General features: G+C 39.5%; 2 protein-coding genes across 5 annotated transcripts in view; both read right to left on the reverse strand.

Moving 5' to 3' along the window:
• HERC5 (HECT and RLD domain containing E3 ubiquitin protein ligase 5) overlaps positions 1-6,661 on the reverse strand; it is a 47,520-nt gene extending 40,859 nt beyond the window's left edge. The window contains exons 1-4 of one of the 3 annotated variants that reach the window (XR_011257678.1): positions 5,940-6,530; positions 3,918-4,038; positions 3,223-3,299; positions 645-866 (exon numbers count right to left, since the gene is read on the reverse strand). Coding sequence is in view for 2 of the 3 variants with exons in the window: in XM_069593729.1 (XP_069449830.1) it covers positions 645-866; positions 3,223-3,299; positions 3,918-4,038; positions 5,940-6,249 (730 nt within the window). In the remaining variant the exon portion in view is untranslated. Of the gene's footprint in view, positions 1-644; positions 867-3,222; positions 3,300-3,917; positions 4,039-5,939 lie in introns of all 3 variants that reach the window. The other 2 variants (XM_069593729.1, XM_069593730.1) reach the window with 2 other exon arrangements.
• Positions 6,662-13,983: 7,322 nt separating this feature from the next.
• Positions 13,984-22,816, reverse strand: part of HERC6 (HECT and RLD domain containing E3 ubiquitin protein ligase family member 6) — a 54,788-nt gene continuing 45,955 nt past the window's right edge. For both annotated transcript variants that reach the window (XM_069593731.1, XM_069593732.1), the window contains exons 18-23: positions 21,124-21,290; positions 18,905-18,971; positions 17,986-18,056; positions 16,242-16,425; positions 16,058-16,160; positions 13,984-14,803 (exon numbers count right to left, since the gene is read on the reverse strand). In XM_069593731.1, the coding sequence (XP_069449832.1) occupies positions 14,580-14,803; positions 16,058-16,160; positions 16,242-16,425; positions 17,986-18,056; positions 18,905-18,971; positions 21,124-21,290 (816 nt within the window). In that variant the 3' untranslated portion in view covers positions 13,984-14,579. The remainder of the gene's footprint in view (positions 14,804-16,057; positions 16,161-16,241; positions 16,426-17,985; positions 18,057-18,904; positions 18,972-21,123; positions 21,291-22,816) is intronic.

Raw genomic sequence — 22,816 nt, forward strand, 5'->3', positions numbered from 1 at the left:
TGACCAGCAAGCCCAGGCAGAACATGTGTATTACCATGGCTGATAAAGCATCGGAGTTTGCCACACTTGAAATCTCTAACAAGGGGTTTTGGGTCATCAGAAACACTGACTTTTTCTTTGGGGAGGTAGCTCAGTAATGCAAATTACATGTTTATGTGTGTGTACACATATGTAATTAAAACCTTGAAGAATAAGATCAGAATAGGTGTTTCTAATCCTTTTGCCACAATTGTATTAATAGATATTTAAAGTGCACAGGTACCTTAAAGGTCACTTCATCCAAACTCATCACTTTACAGAAAAAGAAAATGAGACATAGAGAAAAATGAAGTGACCTGGGTAGGCGAAATTAGTTAATGTGGAAGTGGGACTCACAGCCCAGATACTCCGATCCCTTGTCCAATGCTCTTTCCCTTTTTCCCACTTGACTCAGACACTCATCTCAATTACAGCCGTGACCTGCACACTCTGTGTGTTGTTTAGACAGATTCTACACTGAATACAGAGAGATAACCAGGCAAATCAGTGCTAATGAAAGCGGGAATCTGAACCATTTTTGGTTCAGATTACATTCAGATTATATTCATCTCTTATATGTCAAATATATTTGTTTATAATATGAATTTTAAAATATATTTCCATACTGTAGGTGTGGCCCAGGCCCAGCTGTCCACAATCATTTCTTCCCCAAGAGTAAACATTTCCGGACATGGATAAGGCCATGCTGTGGGCTTCTCCTGCAGAAATCTGAACCAAGGGGACTCCTGAGAGGTTCTCCACAATCTCCGGTGTGGAAGTTGAGGCAAATATTCTTCCAACTCCAAGCTGGCCATCTAAGTTCTGTCCCCAAGCAAAAAGCTCACCACCTTGACATTAACAGAGAAAATGCTGTCTTAGTAAGTTTAAAATGCAGCAGACATCACCCTAGGACATTATATTCTATCCACACTACAGCATTACAATCTCGTCCATTCAAACTGACAGAACTGCTCAGATCTCAAGACTCAGTCAGAAAAACTAGAAGAAACTCCTCTTCAGCAGTAAGAGTTACAGTTCCTTATCTTCTACCTCAAAGGGTAGTATTAAGAACTGGATGTCTGTGTTCGCCCAAAACTCCTATGCTGAAATCCTAACCTTCAGTATGACGGTATCAGGAAGTGCCCTTTGGGGTGGTGACTCAAATTGGATGAGATCATGACAGGGGGAGCACTCATGAATGGGATTAATGCCCTTATAAAAGGGTCCCCAGAGAGCTCTCCTGTCCTTTCCACTTGTAAGAAGACTGGCCCTCACTAGACACCAAATCTGCTAAAACCCTGAACTGGACTTCAAATTTCTGCTGTTTAAATCACCTACTCTATTTTTATTATAGCGACCCAAACAGATAAAGAATAAAGCTATTGGAATATATTTTAATCAAATTTAAGAAATATTTTTAAAAACTCACAGGCTGGGCCTATGAAAGACAGAAACACTCTACTTTTGAAAAAATAAAACCACAGACTACCTTTCTTTCTCTCCCTCTTCCACGTGCCCAAAGATGCTAAATAAATAATGTAAACATACATTTGAAATTGCAGCACATACCATGAAGAGTGAGCATCTTCTTCCATTAATATACAGAACATATTTTTACTTTATTTAGAAAATTTTTTATTGGAGTATAGTTGATTTATAATGCTGTGTCAGTTTCAGTTGTACAGCAAAGTGAATACACATATTGGGACATATTTTTAAAGAAAAGTTCTTAGATGTTATCTAACAGAGATGACAGTACCTAATAGAGGCTGAAAAAACATATCAGAGACTTAAATTTTAGTGAGTACTACTCTGCAAGATACTATGCAGGAAAAGGTGAGAGGTAGAGCTTTTCCTTCAAACCTAATTACCAAGTGCCTATCACTTGGCAGGAAATACCAAAATGAGAAAAATGAGTAGTTCCCTTTCTTGCTTTCCCAACTTTCATTCTTCCTACATTGTATTGTGACTTATCAATAGTAAACCCTGAACAATCCCTTCCCCCCAACATCCATACATCCTAGGCTTCTTGAAGGCACATGTATCTGTTTCATCTTCACAACCCGAACATGTAGATACTCAAAATGAAAGAGTTGTTCATAAATGGATGAAGTCAAACAACCAGCTTTTTCCAATACAAATTAACACTTAAACCTTAACAGAGCCTTCAGTACAAGTCAAATACATGATCACTTACTTCCCTTGAATTTCAGTTTTCATTCTAAAAGTTTATATCTGTCCTATGTATTTAAAAAATTTCCTTGATCCTGAATTCCACTATTCCTTATCACCTGCCTGTCTTAATTAGGTCAAATGGCTTCAGGAAATAATCCATATTCACTACTTCCCTTCCCTACCATTATGGCATCTGATAAGAAATGGTAAGTAATACAGGGTTGGGGAGAATCCTCGAATTCAAAAGGTAATGTTAAAACATGTCAGAGGCCAGCAAACTGGCCATAAAAGCAGGCCCAAGGGATTCTGAGCTCCTATCATGGGAGCTGGAAGAACCCTAGGAAAAGGGAAGAAAGTTCTGGAAAAGGGTGGACCATTCCTAATCTTGCTTCCAGAGAGGATGATTTTAATTATTTAGAATATTTTCATTGTTTCATATTTGAAAAATAGAAAACAGAACTGCTGAAATAAATCTCTAGGCCCAAGATGGCACCCAGGAACCCTGTCACCAAACCGAACCTTCACACTCTGAATGCTCAGCCTGACCAGAAACACAGTACATCCAGTCAGCCAATCCCCAAACACCAAGTTTACTCTGGGCTCTATACTTATTTCCTTGATCAGATATGCAACCACAGTCAATCATGCCCTATTTCCATACTGAAGCTTCTGACACTCTACAAAACTTGCCCTTGCTCAAAATCCCTTGGGAAGAGCATTCCATTGCTTATGAGCTCCTATACGCTTTCAATCAATAGGCTCTTTTCCCTTAAATAAAGAACATCAAACTCATTACTAAATTGCTTTAGTTTTTTCATTTGAGAGAATAAAATGTAGAAAAATAATTATGAAAACCAGAAGATTTTATAGGTCCAAGAATTCTGATTTTGTATCTCTTTTAGTAGTGTTCTACCGTACCACATTCAAAACCATATTTCGGTCCTGGTACCAAATGAAGCACTTACATTCTCTTAGTTCTATATACACATAGATTTACCCCTCTTGAAAAAACAATATTTAGAAAAGTACCTTTTGAGAGTGCAAGAGAATGATAATCTCCACATGTGATCTGAATTATATTTTTTTCTTGTAAAATGCACTGAAACCTGATGAAAGGAAATATTTTTTATGTTGATCACAAATAAGTCACAACAGTTAAGAATTATTAACTGTATTTAATTAGGATTGAAGCTCAAAAAAGTTAACTTCACATTCAGCACATCTAAAATTATTATAATAATAATATGCTTTAATTAGTGGTTTAAAAGGAAAATAATGTTCATTCTAAAATTGTAGTAAGATGATTCTAAGACTCTTTTACAAATAATAATTTTATGATGCAGGAATAATACAAGATGAAAATAAGTTCTAATTCACAAGATCTACTAGGAAAAAGTCTCACAAATCATTCCATGATAATTCACTTTTCTCCGAGGTTGAAAACTACTCTGGGGTTAAACGAGTTAATTACTATGTAAGTCCAATTTGGGGATACGTGGACTAACCAATCATTTCCTTTAAGTGCCAAATCAACACATGGTACATGCCCTGGGAGATACAAATTGATTTACAGTTCACTAGTCAGTTCAGAATTCATCATTTACTTAAGATACCACCTTATAAAGCAAGGATCATATAAAGTAACATTTTCCTACAAAAATTATGATTGCTTTTTGAGTGAAATTTACATCATTTTTAATAAAAAGAAAAAAAAACTTTCCTACCTTGCATGTTCTATGCTATACTTGTACTCAAATGGTTTTCCATCTGAGGATAGAACCAGCATGTGCTCTTCTCCTTGGTCCATGGAATGTATCTTCATTTTTTTCCCTAACTTAATGCACTCTGCAGAGCAAATCCAACAGGAAGTAACATCACTCTCACTGTGACCCACTATTATTATTCACTTAATTATAATGCACTTAAAACACTTGGAAAAAAAATGTCAACTACACAACTCGACTTAACCTGAACGTCTCTTTTAAGAAAATTCAAATGCAGCAAGCAGACAAATAGCAATGCCTAGTGTCTTGACAACAGATTTTCTTTTTTAATTTGGGCAAGCATTGATTTATACTGTTTTAAATTGAATATATCTTTTCAATTGAAATAGCTATTTGCTTTTAGATTGTTTAATAAGTTCAAGGAGAGAAACTAAATTTGAAGTGCTAGAAATGAAAAAGTCTGTAAGAAACTATAATTTAATTTTTGGAGAACATACTTCATTTTAAGAGTAAATGAGGAATTGGGTTTGGGGGACAATTTTTTTTAAAGGATGCTATTAAAAGAAATTGTACTGTCAGTGCATATTTAGCGCTTTCTCAAAGTTAAAGATTTAAAACTGTCCACCAAACCCTTTATTTTTATCTCATCTAATTTGTTCACAAAAAGTAGGTAGAGTTGGGACCTTGTTTCAGTTTTCAGTTCTAATGAAATAAAATCTATTTATGCAAAAGATCAAAGCACGAACCACTTCATAATACAAATTCTAAAGAGAACCAAACCAGTCTGGTAATAAAGAATGGCACAATAGACTAAAGCTTTTTTAGAGACTCAGCATTTCAAATCAGCTGGAAAAAAGGAGGGCTAATTCAAAAAAGGTGGGTTTATTCAAAAAAAGGTACTGGGACATTTTGGAGAAAAAAATAAATCAATCCATATTCCCCCACCTCACTCCTTAAGTCAAAATAATTTCTAAGTGTATTAAAAATGTTAGGTTTAAAAGCAAAATCTTAAAATCAGTAAAAAGATGAGCACATTAAAAAAATTTTGGATTGAGAATAGCTTTCTAACATAACACAAAATGCGTAAGTCTCCTTAAATGAAAAGACTGATGTGGTAAACTATAAAACATTAGCAAAAGGCAGGTCGGGTAGAATTTTACAGCGTAAATGACCGACAAACGGCTACTCTTACTCAATATACAAAAGCTCTTCCAAATAAACACGAAAAAGATAAACAACTCATCTTTTTTTAAAAAGCGAGGCAAAGATGTCAATGAACTGGCAGTTCACACACCCCCCCGCAAAAAAACTCAAATAACCTATAGAAAAAAGGTTCTCGACTTCCCTCAAGTTAAAAGCAAAACGAACAAAAGTAAAATATCATTTTCTTCACGCAATAGATGGGCAAACTTTTCAAAATTAAATGTGTGGTCACTTACAACCCCCTCCACCTTAAAATTCGGAGTCAGGGTCACCAGAGCTAATAAATCTCTACAGAGATTACCAAAGTGCAACTGAAAGCCCTCTTTAACTTGCTTGCACACGTAAGACATTATCACTGAGAACAAGAAAACCTAAACAAGGTTCTCCAAAGACTCCCAAAGTCAGAGCCGGTATGTTCTAAAAGGCGTAAGTGAAAAACACATTTTGAATAGAAACCAAAGATAGAGGCAGACTGGCTAAGATGCTGCCGGGGGGACTCCCTCCATGAGGCGGCGGCGGAGCGGACCTTGTGTTTCTCGCCTCCGTCCGGCCCAAACTCCGAGCCCGCGAGGAGCAAGGCTGGAGAACTCAGGGGTGCCAAACGCGAAAACACCCCCGGCCGGGCGCGCTTCTACGGCCCGCGCGGACCGCTGCGCCGTCGGGTCCCCCCACTGTCTCTCGCGGTTAAAGGACCGCACACCCACAAGTCGGGCCGCTCTAGAGAAGCGTCCGTGCGGGCCCCGGCCAGGCCGCCCACCGCACTCACACCCCCAGTGCGCGGAGGGGATGGCCGAGCGGGCGCTGCGCGGCCTCACTCACTCGGCTTCCTGGCGCCGTCGCTCCCCGCCGGCAGCTGGTGGACCTCGACGCCCGCCCCGCCGCGCTCCAGCACCGCCAGGCGCCGGCGCGTGCAGCACATCTGGCGTGTCGCCTCGGGCCTCTTGGACAGCGCGCTGCGGAGCCCGGCGGCGCTGGGGAAGAGCCAGAGCTTCGCTCCCCAGGACTCCGCGGGCGCTGTCGCGGAGGGCCGGGACGCGGAGGGCCGGGACGCGGAGGGTCGGGACTCGGGGACCCGCCCGGGCACCGGGCGTGCGCCGCCCCGCGACCTCCTCCGTGGCCTCCCCTCCATCACCAATTTCCCGAGCTCCTCAGCCGTGTCTCAGCTGTCCGAACGTTCGAAGGAGACAGAGCTGAGGCGAGGACTAGAGGCGGCCAAAGCCTGAAGGCGCCCACCGCCCCCGGGCGTCGTGGTGCGGAGCCGCAGCGAGCGGAACGCACACCGACGTCTAGGAACCGCAGCCTCTCTACCCCGCCCCGACGCTGGGCGCCCGACGTGCTGTTTGGGGGCGGAGCCGGCAGTTTCTGAGAGAAACGAAACTGATTGTTGTTGTTTTTAAGCGAGCGGAATCGAAAAGAGAAAGGGAAACTCGATGGTTTTAAGACTGGCTTGGACGGTGGCCAGAGTAAACAAGGCGCTGGTCTGTGAAGAGGTGGGAGGCAGGGCTGAGAAGATGTCCTCAGGCGGGCAGTGGCCGCCGGAACTGGACCAGGTGGCCTTCGAAGAAACACTGCAAATTCCACTAGGAGGAGCCTTGACACAGGCGGACTTGCAGAATTTCCAGAAACTATTGTGACAAGGAAAGCTGGTTTGCTAAGCATTCTGCTCCAGGCTTTGCCACAGCATCATGGCAAAGCTGAACAGAGCTATCCCATGCCACGGCCCACACGACGGTGACTGCAATCAGTGCGGTCAATATATTTTTGCCTTTTCTAGAGTTTCTCACGAATGGAATCAGATTTGTGCAGTCTTTTGTGTCTGAGTTTTTTCACTTAGCATAAAGTTTTAAGATTCAGCCTGTAGTGTTTCATCGGTGGTTCTCTCTTTGTTATTGTTGAATGGTAGTCTATTATATGGATATACTACAATTTCTTTATCCGTTTACCTATAGGCAGGCATTTTAGTCCTTTCTGGCTTGCGGCTCCGATGAAAAGAAGTGCTGTGAATACTGTGAACAAGGCTTTGAATAAATGTGGATAAATGTTTTCATTTCTTTGGAATGAATAACTAAAAATGAAATTGCTGTGTCATATGGCAAGTACATGAATATCATTTGAAGAAACTACCATACTTTTCTAAAATGCTATACTGTTCAGCATTCCGTCCAGCAATTTGAGAGGTCCAGTCCCTCTGTATTCTTCCCAACATTTAGTACTGTCAGTCTTCTTAATGTTAGCAGTTGCGGTAGTCTAAAATACCGTCTTACTGCAGTTTTAATTTCCATCATTCGCTGGTGGCTCAGTGGTAGAGAAGCCGGCTGCCATTTCAGGAGACACCAGCTTGATCCCTTGATTGGGAAGATCCCCTGGAGAAAGAAATTGCAGTCCACTCCAATATTCTTACCTGGGAAATCCCATGGACAGAGGAGCCTGGTGGGTTAGAGTCCATGGGGTCACAAAAGAGTTGGACAGGACTGAGCAACTAAACAACAATGATTTAATGATGGGAATTTTTTCAAGTGCTTGTTAGTGCTGATCTCTGTCTCCTCTTTGGTGAAGTGTCTGTTTGCATCTTTTACATATTTACTGATTCAATTGCTTATCATCTAAGGTTTTTTTTTTTAATGTATAAGAGTCCTCTATGTTACATATAAAGTTATTTACAAGATATATGTTTTGAAATATTTTCTACCAGTCTGTGGCTTGCCTTTTAATTTTATTAAGTGTCATTTTAACTGATACTGTACATCAACTATACTTCAATAAAAAGAGGCGTTATGATAAAACTAAAAAATTAATAAAATTACATGAAAAACATCATCTGAAGAGCTAAAGTTTTAATTTTGATGCAATTTATTCATTTTTTCTTTATCCATTCTTTTTCTCTTACCAACATTATTCCTGCTTTTTTTTTTGGTGTTAAAAAATCTTTGCCTAACCCCAAATAACAAAGATTTTCTCATACATTGTCTTCTAGAAGTTTTACAGCTTTAGGTCTTTGTATATTTCAAATGAATTATTCTTTATGGTGTGAAATAAGGGAAGAGGTTCTTTTTTTTTTTTCTTATCCATTTCCACCTGTTCCAGTTTGCCTTTACTCATTGAATTACCTCAATGTGTCTGTCAAAACTGTTGGCTATATGTGATTGGACTTATCTCTGGACTTTTTATTGTGTTCCATTGTGTATTTCGGTTTTTCACTCCAGTACCACACTGTGTTAATTACTGTAGATGCTAATTGACTCAAAATCAGTTCACCTAAGTGTTTGACCATTGTCCTTCTTCAGTTGTTTTGTCTATTTTAAGTTCTTTGCATTTCCATAAATATTTTAGAATCACCTAACCAATTTCTACAAAACAGACTGCAAATATTTAGCAATTACTCTAAATTAGATCAGTTTAGGACGAACTGACCTTATGATAATATTGATTCTTTTGTCCATGAGCATCTCTCGCCAGTAACTTAAAGCTTCTTAAACTGTTGCAGCAATATTTTCAAGTTTTTGGTAAGCAGTCAAACATATTTTGTTAAATTTATCCTTATAAATTTATTTTTTGATATTACAAGTTGTACTTTAAAAAAATTCAGTGTTTGATTGTGAGTATATATGTGAAATACAAGTTGCATAGTCGTGTCCGACTCTTTGCAACCCCGTGGACTATGCAGTCCATGGAATTCTCCAGGCCAGAATGCTGAAGTGGGTAGCCTTTCCCTTCTCCACGGGATCTCCCCAACCCAGGAATTGAACCCAGGTCTCCCACGTTGGGGGCTGATTCTTTACCAGCTGAGCCACAAGGGAAGCCCTTGAGTATATATAAATGTATTTGACTTTTATATATTGCCTTGAACCACGACACCTTTCTATATTTACTTAATAAATAGTTCTAGTAGATTTTTTTGTGTGGATGCCTTTGAATATCCTACAGATAACTATGTAATTGATAAATAAGATAGCTTTACTCTTTCCTTTCCAATCATTATGGCCTTTCTTTTTTAAGTTTGGCCTGATGTATGGACTAGTACATCTAGTATAATGTTGAACAGAAGTGATGAGAGACATCTTGAACTTCTCAATTTTAGTAGGAAAGCATTTCTTTCACCACTAAGTATGAAGTAATCAGGTTGAGTAAGTTCCTAGTTTGCCAAGAGTACTCATCTTGCATGAGTGAGTACTGCATTTTGTCAACTTTTTTCTACCTCTACTGAGGTAATCACACGATTTTTGTCTAATATGGTGAAAATAATGGATTTTCAAAATGAATTTCTGAACTAAGTCCAAGTTGGTCACAGATATTATATTTTCCTGAATGTTTTTCGTGTTTAAACTCTGTAAAAGATTTTTTAATCTGTGATCATATGAGAGATACATGTAGATTTCTTTTCCTGTAATGTCTTTATCTGGTTTTGGTATTAGAATAATGCTGGCAGAAGAGAATTAATTGAAAAGTGTTCCCTCTTCCTTTATTTTCAGAAAGAATATATAAAGAACTGGTATTATCGGTTCTTAAAATATTTAGTACAGCTCACACATTTGCATAGACAAAGTGATGTTGGAGTTGAAAGGCCTGAATAACAAAATCCAAAAGTCAAGTGCTTAAGGATCTCTTCTGTACCATGTCACGAACCTCTGTCCATAGTTCTTCAGGCACTCTGTCTATCAGATCTAGTCCCTTAAATCTATTTCTCACTTCCACTGTATAATCATAAGGGATTTGATTTAGGTCATACCTGGATGGTCTAGTGGTTTTCGCTACTTTCTTCAATTTAAGTTTGAATTTGGCAATAAGGAGTTCATGATCTGAGCCATAATCAGCTCCCAGCCTTGTTTTTGCTTACTGTATAGAGCTTCTCCATCTTTGGCTGCAAAGAATATAATCAATCTGAATTCAGTATTGTGATATCCATGTGTAAAGTTGTCTCTTGTGTTGTTGGAAGATGGTGTTTGCTATGACCAGTGCAATCTCTTGGCAAAACTCTGTTAGCCTTTGCCCTGCTTCATATTGTACTCCAAGGCCAAATTTGCCTGTTACTCCGGGTATCTCTTGACTTCCTACTTTTGTATTCCAGTCACCTGTGATGAAAAGCACATCTTTTTTTGCTGTTAGTTCTAGAAGGTCTTGTAGGTCTTCATAGAACCGTTCAGCTTCTTCAGTATTAGTGGTCGGGGCATAGACTTAGATTACTGTGATATTGAATGTTTTGCCTTGGAAATGAACAGAGATCATTCTGTTATTTTTGAGATTGCATCCAAGTAATGCATTTTGGACTCTTTGGTTGACTGTGACAGCTACTCCATTTCTTCTAAGGGATTCTTGCCCACAGTAATAGATATAATGGTCATCTGAATTAAATTCATCCATTCCAGTCCATTTTAGTTCACTGATTCCTAAAATGTTGATGTTCACTCTTGTCATCTCCTGTTTGACCACTTCCAATTTACCTTGATTTGTGGACCTAACATTCCAGGTTCCTTTGCAATATTGTTTTTTACAGCGTCATAATTTACTTACATCACCAGTCACATCCACAAAGGGCGTTGTTTTCACTTTGACTCCATCTCTTCATTCTTTCTGAAATTATTTCTCCATTATTCTCTGGTGGCATATTGGGTACCTACCAACATGAAGAGTTCATCTTTCAGGGTCATTTCTTTTTGCCTTTTCATACTGTTCATGGGGTTCTGAAGACAAGAATACTGAAGTGGTTTGTCATTGTACAGGAGGCAGTGATCAAGATTATTCCCAAGAAAAAGAAATGAAGAAAGGCAGAATGATTGTCTGAGGAGGCCTTACAAATATCTGAGAAAAGAAGAAAAGCAAAAGGCACAGGGGAAAAGGAAAGATACACATTTGAATGCAGAGTTCCAAGAATAGCAAGGAGAGATAATAAAGTCTTCCGCTTACTCCTTGGAAGAAAAGTTATGACCAACATAGATAGTATATTCGAAAGCAGAGACATTACTTTGCCGACTAAGTTCCGTCTAGTCAAGGCTATGGTTTTTCCTGTGGTCATGTATGGATGTGAGAGTTGGACTGTGAAGAAGGCTGAGCGCTGAAGAATTGATGCTTTGGAACTGTGGTGTTGGAGAAGACTCTTGAGAGTCCCTTGGACTGCAAGGAGATCCAACCAATCCATTCTGAAGGAGATCAGCCCTGGGATTTCTTTGGAAGGAATGATGCTAAAGCTGAAACTCCAGTCTTTGGCCACCTCATGTGAAGAGTTGACTCACTGGAAAAGACTCTGATGCTGGGAAGGATTGGGGGTAGGAGGAGAAGGGGACAACCGAGGATGAGATGGCTGGATGGCAACACTGATTCGATGGACGTGAGTCTGAGTGGACTCCGGGAGCTGATAATGGACAGGGAGGCCTGGCGTGTTGCGATTCATGGGGTCGCAAAGAGTTGGACACGACTGAGCGACTGAACTGAACTGAACAGTGATCAATGCAAAGAAAGAGAAGAAATCAATAGAATGGGAAAAACTAGAGATCTCTTCAAGAAAATTAGAGATGCCAGGGAAACATTTCATGCATAGATGGGTACAAGAAAGGACAGAAATTTTATGGACCTAACATAAGCAGAAGCTATTAAGAGGTGGCAAGAATACATAGAAGAACTACACAAAAAAGATTTTAATGACCCAGATAACCATGATGGTGTGATCACTCACATAGACCCAGACATCCTGGACTGCGAAGTCAAGTGAGCCTTAGGAAGGATCACTACGAACAAAGCTAGTGGAGGTGATGAAATTCCAGCTGAGCTATTTCAAATCCTAAAAGATGATGCTGTGAAAGTGCTGCACTCAATATGTCAGCAAATGTGGAAAATTCAGCAGTGGCCACAGGACTGGAAAAGGTCAGTTTTCATTTCAATCCCAAAGAAAGGCAATGCCAAAGAATATTCAAGCTACAGCACAATTGCTCTCATATCACATGCTAGCAAAGTAATGCTCAAAATTCTCCAAGCAGAGCTTCAACAGTACGTGAACCAAGAATTTCCAGATATTCAAGCTGGATTTAGAAAAGGCAGAGGAACCGGAGATCAAATTGCCAATATCCATTGGATCATGAAAAAGCAAGAGAGTTCCAGAAAGACATCTGCTTTATTGACTATGCCAAAGCCTTTGACTGTGTGGATCACAACACACTGTGGAAAATTCTTAAAGAGATAGGAATACCAGACCACCTGACCTGCCTCCTGAGAAATCTGTATGCAGGTCAAGAAGCAACAGTTAGAACCAGACATGGAACAACAGACTGGTTCCAAATTGGGAAATACTACATCAAGGCTGTATACTGTCACCCTGCTTATTTAACTTATACGCGGAGTACATCATGTGAAATGCTGGACTGGATGAAGCACAAGCTGGAATCAAGATTGCCGGAAGAAATAACAATAACCCCAGATACGCAGATGACACCACCTTTATGGCAGAAAGCAAAGAACTAAAGAGTCTCTTGATGAAAGTGAAAGAAGAGAGTGAAAAAGGTGGCTTAAAGCTCAACATTCAGAAAACTAAGATCATAGCACCCAGTGCCATCACTTCATGGCAAATGGATGGGGAAACAATGGAAGCAGTGACAGACTTTGTTTTGGGAGGCTTCAAAATCAGTGCAGATGGTGACTGCAGCCATGAAATTAAATCGCTTGCTACTTGGAAGAAAAGATATGACTTATCTAGACAGCATATTAAAAAGCAGAGACATTACTTTGCTGACAAAAGTCCATCTAGTCAAAGCTATGGTTTTTCCAGTGGTCATGTATGGATGTGAGAGTTGGACCATAAAGAAAGCTGAGCGCCAAAGAATTAATGCTTTTGAACTGTGGTATTGGAGAACTCTTGAGAGCCCCCTGGACTGCAAGGAAATCAAATCAGTCAATCTTAAAGGAAATCAGTCCTGAATATTCATTGGAAGGACTGATGCTGTAGATGAAACTCCAATACTTTAGCCACCTGATGTGAAAAACTGACTCACTAGAAAAGACCCTGATGCTGGGAAAGTTGAAGGCAAGAGGAGAAGAGGGTGACAGAGGATGAGGTGGTTGGATGGCATCACCGACTTGATGGACATAAGTTTGATCAAGCTCCAGGAGTTGGTGATAGACAGGGAAGCCTAGTGTGCTGCAGTCCATGGGGTCACAAAGAGTCAGACACAACTAAGCGACTGAACTGAACTAAGGATCTCTAAGATGTAGAAGTTACTTTTCCCCTTAAAATTCCAATAGTATATATCTGGGCCTTCATTCCATTTATTGTAGAAACCAGATATATCCAAAATATCTATGAGAATTTGCTGGGGGCTTACATTTCTACTAAATACCTCACAGTCTAGGGTTTTTGGTGAAATCTGTCTGGTCTGTCTGTCCTCAGATTTCAGACCTCCTTCCGCATCAGCACCTAGTGTGGACGTCACCCTATAGTTTCTTTTCCCACAGCACCACTGATACAAGGCTTCTGTGTATGGTTTGGGATGACCATAGGCAGTTATAGAATAGGTTACAGTTTTAAACTTAATATGAGATAGAAGTGGCTCACAAAATTCATTTCCAACGTGCTTATATGTCTCCTTTAATTCATTCTATAGCTATGATGCTGAAACATATTTCATGTTCTTCACTTTTTTCCAACTGTAATTAGACAGGAGTTCCTGGTTGGGCTCAGCCTTTACCCAAAATAATGTTATTTTCATTTAGAATGATTCTTAGAACACAGCACTGAACACAAGCCATTTTTCAGTAAATTAACATTTAGATTTTTCAACAAGATTGTTCGGCTATAATCAAAACTCTGGAGACATTCCAGAATAGGAAAAACAAACAAACAAACAAATGCCTCAAACATACACACACACATGCCTCAAAACATGGTGAATTCATTTACAGTTTTATTTTTTTGAACTTCATATTTGTAGACTGTTTATTGGGGTTTCCCTGCTGGCTCAGATGGTAAAGCGTCTGCCTGCAATTTGGAAGACCCGAGTTCGATCCCTGGGTCAGGAAGATCCTCTGGAGAAGGAAATGGCAACCCACTCCAGTACTGTTGCCTGGAAAATTCCATGGATGGAGGAGACTGGTAGGCTACAGCCCATGGTGTCGCAAAGAGTTGGACACGACTGAGTGACTTCACTTTCACTTATTAGATGTACAATATTTTTAGAGTATCTTTTAGCTTTTAATATTCAGTATATTTTAAAATGATAATTATTATTCAGGAAATAATTCAGTAAAAAGCAATCATTCTCATAGCAAATTTAAGGAATAGGAAATGCTGGTTTATTAACAATATTATCCTTGACTTATCATGTCACTGTTTATCCCAGCATTTGTCAACTAATTCTATCTAAAATCCATCAATCTTTGTGCTAATCAGACCTAAAGAAGAAACTGTACTTCTGCACTAAAGAACAGGAGGATCGTAGGGTGAGAGGACCCGAGATCTGAGCCTCTCAGAGGTCCCTATCATCCTGTGACTGTGTGTGAGATAAATCCTTTGTTGCTGTTGATGGCTATTTGAAGTGCTTTCTTCATTTTTTTCATTGTAGAATATTTAGGGAGTTCCAGAATATTATGACATGTCAGTGATCTTGGGAAATCTCTTTCACTGAAAGTCTCAGGACAGCGAAACCAGATTCCTGTTTTCTGTATGCCTTTTACATGTAGTCTATCATTTCCTGTAAGAAAAACTGAAAAGAAATAAACTTCAGTTAAGATAGTTCACAGAAAGAACAAAACTTAAAATGGAAAGGAAGAAATTAATCACTCCATTCAAAAATATTTATCGGGTTCCCCTTGTGCAAAGAGAACTACGTGGGACCATGTGGGGTGAAGAAAAATCATGACATTTAGTCTTTGTCTTTGGTGAATTCACGATCTAGTTGGGGGGAAACTACGTATGTGAAAAGATAACAGCAAGATACAAGGAGTTTAGTTTAGCTCAGCTAGGAAGTATGATGTAAAGAGGTAATAAAGACACTGAGCCTCAACGCAGGGAGAAAGGTGCCAGGTTAGGGTTACAGGGAAGCGTCAGGTAGAAAGAAAGAAACCAGAGAAGATGTATGTGAACTCATTGAATGTACAGCCAACAGAATCCCTGGACTGAAACTAAAGTTTCCCATTAAGAAAGAAGACTGGAAAGGTAGTTTGGGCTTGTGGAGAAGTAGTTAAGTTTGTGGAAAAGTTGTCCTCAAACATCCTCAGTAACAACAAAAATAGCAAGAAAGATGTGTACGCATCTCAAGAAGAACTAAGAAATGGGATGAGAGATAAGAGAATAAGGCATTAAGTCTGTCCTATGGAAACCCAGGGTTCCCACCAAGAGAGGTTCTTAAGTCTTAGTGGTCTTGAACATGGGCTTTGAATTAGCCTGCTGGGTTCAAATTCTCATTCTGACACTAACCAACTGTCAGAACGTAGGCAAGCTACTAAATGCTACAATTCTCTTTTTCCTCATATATGAAGTGGGGAAAAATAAAAGTACCTGCTTCATAGGCTGCTATTAGAATAAAGGGAAGTAATCGTTATAAAGTGATCAGGACAGTGCCTGGTATAAAGTAAGCACACAATATAAATGTTGTTCATATCATCATCATCAGTGGTCACTGCTACTATTGATCATTTATAGTATTTGAGACAGTTAACATTGCCCTAATCCCATAGGACTTTAGATAATTAAATAAAGGTAGGAATGTGAGATAAAAGGCTCAAATTAGGAGCCAACTAAAGAGAAGGTAGTAAAATAACAATACCTTTATTACTAACATTTTTAAAAAATGGAAAACAGGCTTAAGTAAGAAAAAGAATAGTGGTCTAGAAGGTAGGGGACCTGCATTCTAACCCTTGCTTTGCCATTAACATTTGTGATACACTATTAATGACTTTATCTCAAGATATTTTAAAAGATATGTAATTATAGATTCATCTATTTCTGCAATACTTACAGAGGAATTTTCTCTTTTCATCCAAAGTTAAATTATGGAAAGCTTTCCAAAACATCAGTATAGTAGGATGTGACTCATGGTATCCTTGGTCATAAATAGAATTCTTGAAAAAAAAAAAGAGAAATTTGGTTTTTAGGGGTAATTTTTGTTTGGAAGACTTGGGGGTGCTTTAGTTATTACCTACCTTTTCAAATTGTTTCCAGTCATAGTCGGTATTTCCAATTATTGCTCTCATTAGTTCTTCAGGCTTGAAATGTTTAAGTATCTCTTTGTCAAAAAGTTTATAAAATCCTCTCTGAAATTCCTCATAAACTGCCTTTACAGAGGTGTTGAAAACATAATCAACACACTTAGAAACATAGTCTTTCCTGAAGAAAGCAAAAAAAAAAAAAAAAAAGGCCAATAATATACTTAACCAGTGACTAAACTATTCTCTACTTTGCCTTTTTTCCCTCCCCCCATCTACTTTGCCTTTTCATGATTTCTATTAAGAAAGAAAAATAAGTTACATCTGCAGAGCACACAACGCTACATGACACAGGGCTACGAAAACATCCATTCAGCTGGAAGAAGAAAGCGTGGAGAAAACGCAGAAGCATGAAGGCTTTGTTTTGCTCCCATTGCCCCAACCACATTCAGGGCAGTATTTTAAAAACACCAATCTGAATAATGTAATTCTCCTGCTTAAAATCTTTAAAAGACTTCTCATTGCCTTGAAGGTAAATTTCAAACCTCTTTAGCAGGATTAAAAAGGTCTCCAAGGGGGAAGGGGGTAAAAAACAATGGGCTCCATGATGTGACCCTTGCCTGACTCAGCAGCCTCTTCCCACTGCTGTTTGAACCTCCGGCCTCGCTGACCTTCAGTTCACTGGCCTCACTGTCGCCCTTACAGTTAGGCCACAGCAGGCAGGGCTTCCTTTTCACCGGGCGACTTCCATCACTCATCAGAATTCAAAATGAACATGACTTTCTCAGGGTTGGTCCTCTGTTCTTCTCTCTCTCCCCTCTCACAGGACATCACTGTGTAAATTATGTCTGCAGAGATTGTCTTCTCCAATTTGTGATGAATTTCCTGAGAGCAGGTGTGCTACTGGAGATATTTCCACCAGGTATCACCTTAAAACATGCTAATCTCCTACCCTTTGAGCATCCTTCAAGGACCATCATGTCTGAATCAACCTCCTCTGTCCTCCCCTGTAACCAGTGGTGTGCTGGTAAATGTTCTACAACCAGCTTTCTTAAAAGGAGAGGGAAAAAGATGGAACCATTTGCAGCATTTGCCAATTTCTGTGGTTTACCTGTCACCCTCTAGTTTCTTAATTGGTTTTCACTTTCTTCAGAATGTTCATCCTTATCTGACTTTCTATTGCATAATAATTTATTGACTTTCTGCTCCACTGCAATTTCTGCTCCAGATTTTGCATCTTTTTTTACTGCCATATCTCTGACACCTAGAATAGGGTCTAGTACAGAGTAGGGGCTCAAAAAATAATTGTTAAGTGAACAGTGAAAAGAGCTGCAAAGGAAATATTTAATCTTGACTCCTTTCGTCCTTTCTTTTCCCTATAACCTTTTATCTTTTGAAAAAGATCAGAAGCTAAAATGATCATCTGGAAAGACTGTAAAGCTCAGACGGTAAAGAATCTGCCAAAAAAAAAAAAAGAATCTGCCCGAAATGCAGGAGACCTGGGTTCAGTCCCTGGGTTAGGAAGATCCCCTGGAGGAAGGTATGGCAACCCACTCCAGTATTCTTGCCTGGAGAGTTCCCCCTGACAGAGGAGCCTGGTGGGCTACAGTCCATGGGGTCGAAAAGAGTCAGACACAGCTGAGCGACTGAGCACAGCAAAAGACAAAATATATTTATAAAGCATAGTGATATAAATATTTTATGTGTACTCAAAACAGATGTGCAAGGTCTCAAAACTTACTTGTTGCTTTGGTCTACAAATACAGAAATCCCATCTGGAATTAAACCAACATCATTTTGGTCCCAGGGTATCTGTAACCAAAATATATTGAAGAAAGTCTGAATAATCAACCACAAGACCATTATTGCTAGTACATTCTTCCCTATAAAACTTTAAATAACTAGGCGTTCAATAATTATTTATAGAGATCATGTATGGATGTGAGAGTTGGACTATAAAGAAGGCTGAGCGCCAAAGAATTGATGCTTTGGGACTGTGGTGTTGGAGAAGACTCTTGAGAGTCCCTTGGACTGCAAGGAGATCCAACCAGTCCATTCTGAAGGAGATCAGCCCTGGGATTTCTTTGGAGGGAATGATGCTAAAGCTGAAGCTCCAGTACTTTGGCCACCTCATGTGAAGAGTTGACTCATTGGAAAAGACTCTGATGCTGGGAGGGATTGGGGGCAGGAGGAGAAGGGGACAACAGAGGATGAGATGGCTGGATGGCATCACGGACTCGATGGAAGTGAGTCTGGGTGAACTCCGGGAGATGGTGATGGACAGGGAGGCCTGGTGTGCTGCGATTCATGGGGTCGCAAAGAGCCGGACATGACTGAGTGACTGAACTGAACTGAACTGAACTGATATAGTTCAATCATCTAAATCATCTAAAACATACCATAGTATATGCTATATATTGCTTTATGCATATATCATTCCATTTAATTTTTTACAGTGTTCACATTGATTGAATAATTGCTAGCTTTTCACTTTGAGAGTGTATAGACATAAGGTATCAAATGAGAAGCAAGTGGGGGAAAAGTCTTATAGTACAGAAGTATAATACCCTTCAAAAAACACATCCAATATACAAGATACTATAATAAATATTTTTAAAAACATTAAATCTAAACTATAATCTGATTTTGTTAGTACTCACAGAAAAACGTATGCCAAGTTCTTCTTTAATGTCATTAGCATCATCATTTAGAACTTCTTGCAAACACCTAATGAAAATTTTGGTTTAAAATATATATTATTCCTACACAACTTCAAAAGAAATAAATGGTCAATGGAAAAAATGTGAACAATATAAAAATTTATAAAGCGTATTAAAAGTCATATAAATTTCTCCTTCTCCACCTTCCCATTCCCTCTTCCTAGAGTTAACCTTTACAAGTTTGATTGGTCAGATTACTGCCTATCATGTAGACACTGCTGAATCTTGGTGGAAATTATAAGAAAGGAGCACCTTACCCTAGACCAGCCCTTCCCCTGAACCAGGCCTTATTTTTGTCTCCCAGGGGACATTTGGCAAAATCTGGAGACATCTTTGGTTGTCACAATTAAAGGGAGTGTTATGATTAAGGGGGGTCCCTTGGACTGCAAGATCAAACCAGTCAATCCTAAAGGAAATCAGTCCTGAATATTCATTGGAAGGACTGATGCTGAAGCTGAAACTCCAATACTTTGGCCATCTGATGCAAAGAACTGACTCAATAGAAAAGATCCTGATGCTGGGAAAGATTGAAGGCAGGAAGAGAAGGGGATGACAGACGATGAGCTGGTTGGATGGCATTACCAACTCAATGGACATGAGTTTGAGCAAGCTTCCCTGATAGTTCAGTTGGTAAAAAATCTGCCTGCAATGCGGGAGATTCCTGTGTCAGGAAGATCCGCTGGAGAAGGGATAGGCTACCCACTCCAGTATTCTTGGGTTTCCCTTGTGGCTCAGCTGGTGAAAAGAATCCGCCTGCAATGCAGGAGACCTGGGTTCGATCCCTGGGTTGGGAAGATCCCCTGGAGAAGGGAAAGGCTACCCATTCCAGTATTCTGGCCTGGTGAATTCCATGGACTGTAAAGTCCTTGGGGTTGCAAAGAGTCTGACACGATTGAACGACTTTCACGTAGTACTGGCATCTAATGGGTAGCAGCCCCATATGCTGCTAGGCATCTCTATAATGTCCAAGTCAGTCTTCCACAACAAAGAATTATCTAGCCCAAAATGTGTGTACTGCCAAGGCTGAAAAACCCTGCTCTATACTGTCAGACTATATGGTATAAATCTAGCCAGTGTTTTCTTTCACTAACAGTACACAGGAAGAGAATCTTTTTCTTCCATCTGTTGCCAACTCTATGTTGTAAGAAAAACTTTTTAACACTTGTCAATCTATAAGCAGAAAAATGATATCTCATTTCCATCTGCATTTTCTGGGTTACTAGAAAGGTTGAGCCTATTTTTTGTTTATGTACACATTTGTTTATGTACATATAGTCATATCTATATTATACAAAGATATTAATCCATTGTCTATCATGTGTTGCCAGTTTTTTCTTTAGAGAACATAGTTGGCTGTTTAACTTAGAACAAGCACTTTTCAATCCTTAAAAAATAAAGTTCATGGGCTTCCCTGCTGGCTCAGTGGTAAAGAATCTGCCTAGGAATGCAGGAGACACAGGTTTGATCTCTGATCCGGGAAGATCCCACATGCTGCAGAGCAACTATGCCCGTGCACCACAACTATTGAGCCTGTGCTCTAGAGCCTGGGAGCCGCAGCTACTGACCCATGTGCTGCAGCTCCTGAAGGCTGCAGGCCCTAGAGCCCATGCTCGGCAACAAGAGAAGCCACCACAATGAGAGGCTCGGATACCGCAACTAGAACAGCCCCCGCGCTGCATCTAGAGAAAGCCTGCCCAGCAATGAAGACTCAGCACAGCCAAAAAATAAATAAATAAAAATTAAAAACCAATGTTTGTGACATGCTAATTTATTGAAATAAGTGAAATATGATTAAATAGGATTATTTAAAATCAATATAGCATGTATGATTCTCATTACGAATATCATGTACTATCCAAAGCAACCATTTCCATCTGGATAAATTCAAGAGACTAGACCACAGCTCTGTTTATTGTGCCATTGCTAATTAGAGGAGCATTTGGCTTTTTTCCACTTCTGAAGGTTTACTTGATTATAAGTCATGCTAAAATTCAAACTCATCTAAAGAGCATGCACATTTATTGAAACTGAAGACCTTATCTGTGTGTCTCTGCATATATCTATGTGTCTGTGTGTAACATTATTTGTGTCTAAACAACGGAGATGGACTGAGACTGACTAGATACACAGTCCTAAAAAAAAAAATTATATTTACTTACTTTCCAAAAGAAGGACTGAGTTCTTTTAAATCTTCCAATGATGGCTCCTGGTCCAGAAGTTTCTTAAACAGAGCCAGTGGGAAAGGGAGGTAGACAACATTAAAATTATATAGGGAGAGTCCACACAGCATCCCAAAGAGGAAATACATCTTCTTCTCAAATTTAGGCTAGAGAAGAAACAAAAATCCTTTATGTATTATATATAATCAATAATCCAGACAGATAATTAGATTAGTAAAAAAAAGTTTGGTTCCTTTCTCTAATAGTCAGAAATTAGAAACAAAATGAGCTTCAGGAAAATAAAAATTTGAGGTTCTCATATAGGTTATAACATAATATAAAATTCTGTAAGTTAAAATACAAATGTTAACAGTTCAGAATATTAAACAAATGAATTTTATTTTTGTTACTGATAGCATATCTAGAATATGAAAAAATGCTCAGTGAACCTTAAAAATGAAGGTTTTCACTATTTAATTTTACACTCTTTGTCTTCAAATTCATGTAGAAAATGACACCAGGAAGGAAGGGTGTACTTTATCTATGCCTGCAGCGGGTGTCAGTCATGCCAGGGGTGTGTCAGAGGAGTGCTGGTCCCTTCAGCAATGCTGCCCTCAACCCAGGTGTGCTTACAGGGACAAGCATATGGGTCAGGGAAAGCGACTGATGCTGTTGACTCTGAAGGTCTGTGGAAGGAAGAAGGAAAGAGTCCTGATAAAATTGGCTTCACTCTTCTCTGCACTGTGTGGTCCTGGATGAAGTAAACCCTGGCCACATCTGGCCAGGCCGTCACTGCAGCCCAACCGACAGGTCACTATTCCAAGACTTCAGTTCCAGTGCCAGCTTTGCTGTTAGCTGATCACTGACTTTAGGGACCCATATAGTAACCTGTGCTTCAATCTACTTGCTCTATTTACTTCCTAGTGTAATTGCCTAGGAGAAACGTTAAAAATGCATTTGAATTTTGAAAATGAGTTAAAAGTTCAATACAAGTACTCTCCAAAGGTGACCTCTTCTAATCTAATCAGTCTTACTTCCTGTATTTGTAAGGTGTCCCTGATTCTAGTGGATTTTGTCTCTTTGTTTTCTATCCAGCAGTATAGTATTCAGTAACGCTTAAGGGTAAGCACTAGGGGCTTTGGGATCACTTTTAAATTTATATCCTCACTTGGTCACTTGCAAGTTGAATATCCGTTCAGTTCAGTCTTTGAGTCGTGTCTGACTCTTTGCGATCCCATGGACTGCAGCATGTCAAGACACCCTGTCCATCACTAACTCCCAGAGTTCACCAGAGTTCATTCAAACTCATGTCCGTTGAGTCAGTGATGCCATCCAACCATCTCATCCTCTATTGTCCCCTTCCCCTCCTGCCTTCAATCTTTCTCAGCATCAGGGTCTTTTCAAATGAGACAGTTCTTCGCATCAGGTGGCCAAATTACTAGAGCTTCAGTTTAAATATTAGTCCTTGCAATGAATATTCAGGACTGATTTCATTTAGGATGGAATGGTTGGATCTCCTTGCAGTCCAAGGGACTCTCAAGAGTCTTCTCCAGCACCGCAGCTTAAAAGCATCAATTCTTTAGCGCTCAGCCTTCTTTACATCCAACTCTCACATCCATACATGACCACTGGAAAAACCACACCTTTGACTAGATGGACCTTTCTTGGCAAAGTAATGTGTCTGCTTTTTAAT

The sequence above is a fragment of the Ovis canadensis genome, chromosome 6, assembly GCF_042477335.2.
Source record: "Ovis canadensis isolate MfBH-ARS-UI-01 breed Bighorn chromosome 6, ARS-UI_OviCan_v2, whole genome shotgun sequence".
NCBI lineage: Eukaryota > Metazoa > Chordata > Mammalia > Artiodactyla > Bovidae > Ovis > Ovis canadensis.